The sequence below is a fragment of the Pongo abelii genome, chromosome 23 (assembly GCF_028885655.2).
Source record: "Pongo abelii isolate AG06213 chromosome 23, NHGRI_mPonAbe1-v2.0_pri, whole genome shotgun sequence".
Taxonomy (NCBI): Eukaryota; Metazoa; Chordata; class Mammalia; order Primates; family Hominidae; genus Pongo; species Pongo abelii.
This window is the reverse complement of record NC_085929.1, coordinates 45169846-45180496: the sequence shown is the minus strand read 5'-3', so window position 1 is coordinate 45180496 and position 10651 is coordinate 45169846. Positions and strand designations below refer to the sequence as shown.

The 10651-nt window shown below is 49.0% G+C and overlaps 1 protein-coding gene across 1 annotated transcript; it reads right to left on the bottom strand.

Moving 5' to 3' along the window:
* Positions 1 to 934: 934 nt before the first annotated feature.
* TOMM22 (translocase of outer mitochondrial membrane 22) lies at positions 935 to 3719 on the bottom strand. The gene is made up of 4 exons (XM_002831135.6): positions 3329 to 3719; positions 2983 to 3101; positions 2422 to 2539; positions 935 to 1653 (listed from the first exon to the last, which is right to left on the bottom strand). Exons 1-4 carry the CDS (start codon positions 3443 to 3445, stop codon positions 1579 to 1581), a joined length of 429 nt encoding a protein of 142 aa, XP_002831181.1. The 5' UTR covers positions 3446 to 3719; the 3' UTR covers positions 935 to 1578.
* Positions 3720 to 10651: the final 6932 nt, after the last annotated feature.

Genomic DNA, 10651 nt, shown 5'->3' with positions numbered 1-10651 from the left:
CCAAGACATTTTTCAGTCTATTTTAATTTATAAAAACTAATCTCGACAATTTGAAGAATCCACCTAAGTACAAGTTTGTACCACACTGGTGACTAGTGTTTTTCCCTAGTTAACAAGTGAAAGATCATGTATCTACCCAGCGGGCCTGGGTCCAGCCTCACCATTCCGAGTGCACAGCAGCAGTGTTCTGTAGTTGGACTGGCTGGATTTGAATCCAGGTCTAGCACTTAAACTCTGCGGCCTTAAGCAGTTACCTTTCTGTGGCTGTTTCCTCTTCTGTGAAATGGGAACAATACCACCTAGATTGTAGTGTTGGTTGATCTGATAAACACACAAAAGGCTTACTCTGGCTGGGCGTGGTGGGTGACGCCTATAATCCCAGCAGTTTGAGAGGCTGGAAGCGGGTGGATGGCTAGAACTCAGGAGTTCAAGACTATCTGGGGCAACAAGGCGAAACCCTGACTACCAAAAATAAAAGAAACTAGCTGGGCATGGTGGCATGTACCTGTAGTCTTATCTACCCAGGAGGCCAAGTTGGAGGGGAGGTAGAGGTTGCAGTTAACCCAAATGACACCACTGTACTCCAGTGAGACCTGGTCTCAGGCAAAAAAAAAAAAAATTCTGTCCCCCTCCCCTATTCCCCAGAAATCAGTATTATGTTATTCCCTACAAATACTTTATAATTACACAGTGTCATTATAGACTAAAGAAGTACATAGACCCAATCCTTTGTTCTAGGCCGATGGATCTCAAAGTGACTGCCTAAATTCAGGGAAAAGATTGCTATGAAGTACTAAAAATGAATTTTTTCACTTTTGGAAACAATTTGGGCCTATGGCTGTTAAGATGGAGGTGCTGCTGGTTTAGGTGAAAAAATGTGAGGGGCAGTACATGTCTCTGACCTGGTCTCATTTCAAGGTACTTAGGATGACACTTTCAGTTGGAATCATTTTTAATATTTAAATACAAAAAGTGAGCACTGACTTCTGTTTTTTTAAACACACACACAGATCTAACAGCCAAAATGTGCAGAAGAAATGAGCTCCTGCTGTCTTCCATAGTCCCCATTCTGTGTCTGAAGCTGCAGCCAGCCTCCCTCCTCTCATACACAGGGATTCATAGTGGCCACTTTACACTACAGGTGTAATGCATTTTGTCTGTTTCACATTGTGTGCATGTCCCTCCCCAACAACTCCATTCTTTAAAAAAAAAAAAAAAAGTAGTCGTTAATGGTCAGGGGCACATCCCTCCCACTGGCATCGGTTCCTACCCCACAAGGGGAAAGTGAGATCTTCCAGTTAGGAGCAATTTGGTGAAAGGAGTCGGGTGACCAGAGCTGGAATAACCGTCTGCATGGCTGCACTCTGGTATCAGAGTGAAGACAGAAGTAAGCATAGTGTGGAGGGCACAGTTGCAAGTTGAGTCTTTCCATGAGACAATGTGGGGATAATTCTCCCCACCAGGTTTAGATAGATCAATGTGCCAAAGTTAAAAAAAAAAAAAATCCAAATAATCAGCAGTTCAAACACTTGAATTTCAAACTTATCCCACCGAGACAGCTCAAACAGCAATAACAATCTAGATCTTTCCAGGAAGTGAGGGTAGAGCCCCTGGCATTCCTCCTGAGAGCCCTGTGTTAGGCCCTAGAAGTATCTGGAAAAGAAAAGGAGGGGTGTAAGGCATCATACAGGCCTAGAGAGCTTATTCTCACCATACCTGATGGGGCCAACGTCTACAAAAGTAATACTGAAAGCACAGTCAGACAACTAAAAGAGCATGGGCCCGATCCCAATCTCTACCCACACATAAACTGTTGGTCAACTCAGGTGCTACAACAGGAGTCCTCAACCCCTGGGCTGTGGACTGGCACTGGCCCATGGCCTGTTAGGAGCTGAGCCACACAGCAGGAGATCAGCAGCAGGCAAGTGAGAGAAGTTTCATCTGTGTTTACTGCTGTTCACCATCGCTCACATTACTGCCTGAGCTCCACCTCCTGTCAGATCAGCAGCAGCGTTAGATTCTCATAAGAACACAAACCCTTGTGAACAGTGCATGCAAGGGATCCAGGTTGCAAGCTCCTTATGAGAATCTAATGCCTGATGATCTGTCACTGTCTCCCATCACCCCCAGATAGGACTGTCTAGTTGCAGGAAAACAAGCTCAGGGCTCCCCCTCATTCTACATTATAGAATTATTTCATTATATATTACAATGTAATAATAGAAATTCAGTGCACAATAAATGTAATGCACTTGAATCATCCAGAAACCCCCCCGACCCCCCGCCACCCCCAACCCACCGTCCATGTAAAAACTGTCTTCCATGAAACCAGTCCCTGGTGCCAAAAAGGTTGGGGACCAATGTGTTAGTGAAATAACTTGCGTCTCCACCACTGGCAAAAAGCCCAGGGTCTGGGCTCACCTGCCGCTGCTGCAGTTGCTGCTGTTGCTCCATTTGCAACTTCTCAGTCTCAAAGACAACGGGAAGAACCAGGATCATAAAGGAAGTGGTCCCAATCCACAAGGCTGCCCTGGAAAACCTGCAGAGGAAAACCCCCAGAGGGTGAGCATGAAGACATGCAAACAAAACAGGCAAGAACTACCCAGTAACCAAACCTCTCACATTACATACTCCAATGTTTTTGATAAACGTATTCTACCCGCTCCTTACACCATACTCCTACCAGAGACAGGAGGAGCAGCTATGGTAGCTGTATCATCTAGTGATGGCGGTTTAACAGTCTCCTGAATTCTTACAAAGCTCCTTATTCATTAATTATCTCCAAAAATCTGAAATAACCCCCACAACTCCCCTGCCAGGTAAGAATCCCCATTTTACAGCAGAGGAAACTGAGACTCAGAAAGGATAGGGTACAAGCCCAAGGTCACCCAACACGGGTCTGCTGCTTCCAAACCCCGTGTTCTTTCACAGCACCACGATCATCCCATGCACGTACCCAGTGCCTTTGCCCTCGTTCCTTACCTGTACATTTTCTGAGCCACAAAGAGGGAAAGATCAAAAGTGGCTCCGGCCGCGGACCGGACTCTCTCCGGAAACATCTCCGTCAGGCCCCATAGTCTCTCCGACAGGGTCTCATCTAGCTGTGGTGCAGTAGACGCGGGTCTTAGCCGAAAAAGCGACATCTATTCCTGGCCCCGCTGCGGCACTGGGAGCCGCCGAGCCCCACTGGAGCTAGGGCACCCAGGGCCCAGCAGGGCCCCTAACCCCGCCTCCCAAAGCAGCCGCTTCGCTCGGATCCCGTACCACGCGGATCCCACATCCACGAGGGGGCCCGCTTCCCGCTCCGCACCCCGCGAGGCCCTAGTACCTCCTCATCGTCGTCCTCCTCCAGCTCCTCCTCAGGCTTCTCCGCGTCGCCTTTCGGGAGCAATTCGTCCGGGGACTGGGGTTCCCCTGCACCGGCAGCAGCGACGGCGGCAGCCATGACTGTAGGGGACACCGGAAGCGGAAAGGAGGTGAGCGCAGCCGAACGGCGGACAGAGCTGCTTTTCCGGGAGCCGAGGCGCGAGCCGGGAGAGAGCGGCGCCCTCTAGCCCCGGGTCCTCCAGTGCCCGCAGCTGGTCCGGCAGCCCTGGCCTTACCCGGGCGTCGGGGCTTCAGCGGGCATTAGCAGCAGCTGAGAGGCCTGTGAGAGGTTCTGGGGCGCCACCGCAGTCATTCTGTTCAGCGGGTTTAGGGTGAGCTCAGAAACTTGCTTGTTTTTCTTTTTTTCAAATGCGTTGTTTTAATTCCAGGTAATAGAGTTCAGGGGAGAACAAAGATCAAAGGGCTGACTCTGGCAAGATTCTGGGGGCTTGTTTTACCTTAAATTCACAGCTAAGGTAGCAGTGGCTGAGTGAAAACAACTCAAGAGATGATGAGCCACTGTATTTTTTTTTTAACAAAAGTTTATTCTTAAATTTACAACAGGCTCCAAGACAACACTTTATTCTAGCATAGGTGGCCAAAGATGTGGCCGGGAATAGAGATGTTTAAAGACGAATGGAGTCAGGCCCATCATCACCGCAGGCCCAAGGGACAGTGAAACAGGTCGCTTTTTGTAAGATTTTAGCTTTTTTTTGTTTTTTGTTTTTGGTTTTGTTTTGAGACGGAGTCTCGCTCTGTCGCCCAGACTGGATGGAGTGCAGTGGTGTGATCCCGGCTCACTGCAAGCTCCGCCTCCCAGGTTCAAGCGATTCTCCTGCCTCAGCATGCACCACCAACCACGCCCCGCTAATTTTTTGTATTTTTAGTAGAGACGAGGTTTCACCATGTTGGCCAGGCTGGTTTTGAGCTCCTGACCTCAAGTGATCTGCCTGCCTCGGCCTCCCAAAGTGCTGGCATTACAGGCATCAGCCACCGCACCTGGCCTATATATAGTTATATATTATATATAATATATATTTTATGTGTGTGTATGTGTATATATATGTGTATATATGTATACGTATGTGTATATATGTATATACACATATGTATATACATACATATACATATATACATATTATGTATATATACATACACACATATACATACACACACACACACATATATATATAAAGACAGGGTTTCACTGTGTTGCCTAGGCTGGTCTTGAACTCCGGGACTCAAGCAATCCGACTGCCTCAGCCTCCCCAAGTCCTGGGATTACAGGCCTATGCCACTGCGCCCCACCTTGCCAGATTTCTTAATTCGGCCTGTGACCAGGGCCAAAGATTTATCTTCCTTGTCCATCTCCTTGGCCTGCTTCTTGGGCTGTTTTAGAGAGACACTGATCCAGTTTCATTTTCCTGAGCCATGTTTTACTTGGTAGGAATAAATCAGTGTCTTGCAGGTCTTTTGGGAAAACATCAGGTAAATCTCCCCAATGTACCAAACAAAGGTAAGAGTTAACACCTAAATACCAGGTGCTCTGGTGCCTGTGGGTGTGGGTGGGTGCGGTGTGTCCTCATTTAATCTTCACAGCAGCTCACTGGGGTAGGCACTGTTATCCCCATTTTAGAAGTGAGGAAACTGAGGCATAGTACATAGATTTCTAGTAAGTAGGTGAGCTGGTCAGAAAGTATGCAGATATAAATTTTCTTTGAGTTTGTTTGTTCGTTTGTTTGTTTTTGAGATGGAGTCTTGCTCTGTCGCCCAGGCTGGAGTGCAATGGCATGATCTCAGCTCATTGCAACCTCCTGGGCTCAAGCAATTCTCCTGCCTCAGCCTCCCAAGTAGCTGGGACTACAGGTGTGTGCCACCATGCCTGGCTAACTTTTTGTATTTTTAGTAGAGACGGGGTTTCACCATGTTGGCCAGGCTGGTCTAAAACTCGTGACCTCAGGTGATCCACCCGCCTTAGCCTCCCAAAGTGCTGGGATTACAGGTATGAGCCACTGCTCCTAGCCTCTATCATATACTTTCATAATAATACAGTAAATGGAAATGTCCTTGTCCCACACCCTCCCCAGCATTAGGTGTTATCCATCTTTTTACTTTTTGCCTATACGATGGATGTAAGTGCTTCTTTTTAAAATGTGCCCCATGTTATTAAACAGGGTAATTTGATAAACACCTTTAGCCAACTGAACCTGCAATCAGAGACTCCCAGGATGGGAGAGTCCAAATCCTTCTGTGATGCATGAGGATGCAGTAATGAGTGTTTGTCCTGTCTCATACTCCCTCCGATACAGTCCCCAGGCCTCCCTTTTGTCTTTGGACAGGGCATCTCTATCAGACAGTTTTTTGTTTGTTTGTTTGTTTGTCTGTTTTTTGTGATGGAGGCTGGAGTGCAGTGGTGCAATCTCGGCTCACTGCAATCTCTGCCTCCCGAGTTCAAGTGATTCTCGTGCCTCAGTCTCCCGAGTAGCTGGGATTACAGGTATGGCCCTGGCTATTTTTAATAGAGATGGGGTTTCGCCATGTTGTCCAGGCTGGTCTCAAACTCCTGACCTCAAGTGATCCAGCCTCCTCGACCACCCAACATGCTGGGATTACAGGCGTGAGTCTGGCCTATCAGACAGTTTTCATGTGACAAAAGGGTACCTCCTGTATGATTGCATTATATAAAGTTCAAAAACAGGCAGAAACCAATCTATGATGAGAGGTCAGGACAGTGATTCCCTTGAAGAGGTTAATTTTGGAAAGGGGCAGGAGAGTAGCTTCTGGGATGCTATGGTTCTCTTAGGTGTGTGTTCATTTTGGGTAATTCATCAAGCTGTACACTTATGAACTGTGCTTTTTTGCCTGTGTTAAAAAGTTTACTTTTTTAAAAAGAACAGGGCTGGGTGCGGTGGCTAATGCCTATAATTGCAGCACTTTGGGAGACTGAGGCGGGTGGATCACCTGAGGTCCAGAGTTCGAGACCAGCCCGGCCAACAGGGTGAAACCCCATCTATACTAAAAATACAAAAATTAGCCAGGCGTGGTGGTGGGCACCTGTAATCCCAGCTACTTGGGAGACTGAGGCAGGAGAATCGCTTGAACCCGGAAGGCGGAGTTTGCAGTGATCCGAGATTGCACCACTGCACTCCAGCCTGGGCGACAGAGTGAGATTCCATCTCAAAAAAAAAAGAAAGAAAAGAAAAGGCAGAGTGAGAACAGAAGACAGAGCCCTGGCCGGGCACAGTGGCTCACGCCTATAATCCCAGCACTTTGGGAGGCCAAGGTGGGTGGATCACGAGGTCAAGAGATCGATATCATCCTGGCCAACATGGTGAAACCCTGTCTCTACTAAAAACACAAAAATTAGCCAGGTGTGGTGGCACACACCTGTAGTCTCAGCTCCTCAGGAGGCTGAGGCAGGAGAATTGCTTAAACCCGGGAGTCGGAGGTTGCAGTGAGCCGAGATCACGCCACCGCACTGCAGCCTGGCGACAGAGTCAGACTCCGTCTCAAAAAAAAAAAAAAAAAAGAAAAAAAAGACAGAGTCCTGTGGAATCAGATATTTAAAGATTGGGGAGAGAGGAAAACCGAAAACCAGAGGGCTGAGGAATTGCTGAAGGCTTCAAGAGGAAGGCTCAGCAGCAGAGATGACATGGTGAGACTGGCGCCAGGATGGAGGTCGCATCAGTGGACAAGAGTGTCAGCAAGTGAGTGGCAATGCCCCATGCTAGGAGCCCAGGTGACTGCCATCAGATGGGAGAGGCAGGTTCAAGAACACCGGGCTCCTAGCTCCTCTACTCCCCATCTATGGAGCCCAAGATTTCCACCTTGCTTGTTTCTGTCCTGTCAGAATTAGAAACAGGTGATATAGTAGCTTTTAACTGGGGGGTGGGGGGCATGGCTCCCTTTGAGAATTCTATAAAAACTGTAAGCCCCTCTCATTAAAAAGTGCACAGTAGCCCATGCCTGTCCTGTTGTCCGCACAGTTCCCCTTGCTGGGACTCAAACTCAGACTTCCTCCCATTATTGCCTCTAATCCTGCACTCATGCCCTCCCCTCCCGTCCACAGAACCTTCTTTTTTTTTCTTCTTTGAGATGGGAGGCTTGCTCCATTGCCCAGGCTGGAGGGCACTGGCGCAGTCTCGGCTCACTGCAACCTCCACCTCCCAGGTTCACGTGATTCTCCTGCCTCAGCCTCCCAAATAGCTGAGATTAGGTGCCTGCCATTATGCCGGGCTAATTTTTGTATTTTTAGTAGAGACAGGTTTTTGCCATGTCGTCCAGGCTGGTCTCGAACTCCTGACCTCAGGTGATCCGCCCGCCTCGGCCTCCCCAAGTGCTGGGATTACAGGCATGAGGCACTGCGCCGGGTCCTTTTTAAATTTTTTTTAAAGAGACAGTGTCTTGCCCTGTCGCACAGGCTGGAGGATACAGTGGTGCAATCTTGGCTCACTGCAGCCTCGATTTCCCAGATTAAGGGATCCTCTCACCTCGGCCTCCAAAGTAGCTGGGACTACAAGTGTGTGTCACCACGCCTGGCTAACTTAAATTTTTTTTTTGTAGAGATGGTGTCTCAGTATGTTGCCCTGGCTGGTCTCAAACTCCTGGGCTCAGCCCAGTCCTCCTTCCTTGACGTCCTTGACCTCCTGAAACGCTGGGATCACAGGCATGAGCCACTGGGCCTGGCCAATAAAGTCTTTGAGGATGAAGAATTTTAGCCAGAACCTGAAGGATATATCTGGCTCTATTTAGATTTGAAAATATATAATGTCTCAAGAAAAACAAAACAAAACACCTCACTGAAGGAAACAGGGTTAGTGTGGTGATACATGGGTGATTTTTTTTTTCCTTTTCTCCTAAAGACTTTCATTCATAGGACTGTCCTTGATTCCTAGCCATCACTGGGAGGCTCTACCTTCAAGTGTTATCCAGAATCAGACCACCTCACCTCATCTACTGCGGCCTCCCTGGGACGGGCCTGGCCTCCTTCAGTCTGTTCTCACCACAAAGCCACCAGAAGGATCCTTTTATTTTGATTGATTGATTGATTGATATGGGGTCTGACTCTGTCAGCAGGCTGGAGTGCAATGGCACGATGTCACCTCACTGCAAGCTCTGCTTCCTGGACTCGAGCAATCCTCCCACCACTGCCTCCCGAGTACCTGGGACCACAGGTGCACACCACCATGCCCAGTTAATCTTTTTGTATTTTTGGTAGAGATGGGGTTTCACCATTTTGCCCAGGATGGTCTCAAACTCTTTTTATTTTATTTTATTTTTTTTTTGAGACAGAGTTTTGCTCTTGCCCAGGCTGGAGTGCAATGGCGCGATCTTGGCTCACCGCAACCTCCACCTCCCAGGTTCAAGTGATTCTCCTGCCTCAGCCTTCCCAAGTAGCTGGGATTACAGGAATGCACCACCAAGTCCGGCTAATTTTGTATTTTTAGTAGAGATGGGGTTTCTCCATGTGGGTCAGGCTGGTCTCAAACTCCCAAACTCAGGTGATCCGCCTACCTCGGCCTCCTAAAGTGCTGGGATTACAGGCGTGAGCCAACGCGCCCGGCCTCAAACTCTTTTTTTTTTTGAGATGGAGTCTCGCTCTGCTGCCCAGGCTGGAGTGCAGTGGCACGATTTTGGCTCACTGCAACCTCTGCCTCCCGGGTTCATGCCATTCTCCTGCCTCAGCCTCCCGAGTAGCTGGGACTACAGGCGCCCGCCACCACGCCTGGCTAATTTTTGGTAATTTTTTAGTAGAGTCAGGGTTTCACTGTGTTAGCCAGGATGGTCTCGATCTCCTGACCTCGTGATCCACCCGCCTGGGCCTCCCAAAGTGCTGGGATTACAGGCGTGAGCCACCGCGCCCGGCCATGGCCTCAAACTCTTAAGCTCAAGCAATCTACCCACCTCAGCTTCCCACAGTGCTGGGATTACAGGCGTGGGACACCACGCCCAGCGCCTTTTAAAAGCGCAGTTGGATCATAGCATTTATCTGCTCATAACAATGGCTTTTGCTTCCCCGCTCACTCAAAAGAAAAGTCCTTCTTCACTGCAGAACTGTCCCTCCTACCACAGGATGTTTAGGGTTCCTGGCTGGAACCCCCAAAGGTCCTAATGGTGCTGGTCATGGGGGGATCCACACCATTGTGACAACGAAATATGCCCACATGATACCCAAGGCTTCATCCTGGCCCCACCCCTCCCACTGTATCACTGTGCCGGGTTGGTTTCTTCATCTAAAAAACGGCGATGGGGATAACAAACTTGAAAGAGTGTCATGCAAATGAGGTGTCCAGCATCAGGAGGTGTCCAGCATCAGGAATACTAATAAAGGGTCCCCAGTGATACCAGCCGAGGCATAAGCAAACTCCACTGCTCCTATTATCTGCACCTGATGATTTACACCTTGCGTATATGTGGATCCTTTTCCAATTTCTTCTGTATTAAACATTCTCTCCTGTATCAGAAAGTAAGGTTATGGATTGGAGCTACAAATCTGCCCTTCGATCCATCCCCCCCATAGAGTGCTTTGCTGGCCGTAAGGATGGACTGCAGACAGCAGCTCCCTTTGAGGCCGCCCCCAGCTCCTCTCTTTCACAGCGGGCTGTGTGAATCAGGCTCCAACACTTCCACTGTGTGATCCTAGATCAGTGTCTGAACCTCCCAGAGTGTCCTTCTCTGCAGAAGGATGTGCTGATAGCCCCTGCCACACAGGGCTGAGCTGAAGGGGAAATGAGACAGTGAGAGCAAAGGGAGCCTGGTGCCAGGCATGTACCGGGCATTCAGAAGTGGCTAACCATGGTAGCCTGTCCCTAGTCTAAAGCCCTGGGCACCGTGCCCCCTACCCCCACCCCCTCAGTTCCTTCCCGCTTGACTTCAGGAGCTGGATTCCCTCCTCCTGCCAGAAAAGTCCAGCTCATGCTGCCTAAGGCACAAATTCTCACACCAACCACTAGGTTCCTGCCAGGTCCTGGCCAGTCCCAACACCATGAAGCAGGAGGGCAGGCGAATTTTGAGCAGAGAGACTGTTTCTGTTTGGCATCAGCCTCTGCCAATGCCCAGGAAAGCTGGAATGCTCCCCTACAAGGGTGACATTTTCCCAGACGCTACATTCTTTTTTTTTTTGAGACGGAGTCTTGCTCTGTCACCCAGGCTGGAGTGCAGTGGCCACCTCCTGGGTTCAAGCGATTCTCCTGCCTCAGCCTCCCAAGTAGCTGGGACTACAGGCATGTGTCACCAGGTCCAGCTAATTTTCTTTTGTATTTTTAGTAGAGACAGGGTTTTGCCA

Bases quoted from the DNA above. Each gene is read 5' to 3' on its own strand.
- TOMM22 (XM_002831135.6), bottom strand. From the start codon at position 3,445: ATGGCTGCCGCCGTCGCTGCTGCCGGTGCAGGGGAACCCCAGTCCCCG. The intron at 3,102-3,328 runs GTACTAGGGCCT...ACTGCACCACAG, and splicing joins AGGAGGACGACGATGAGGAG to CTAGATGAGACCCTGTCGGA. The intron at 1,654-2,421 runs GTGAGCCCAGAC...TTTCTTTTCCAG, and splicing joins AGCAACTGCAGCAGCGGCAG to ATACTTCTAGGGCCTAACAC.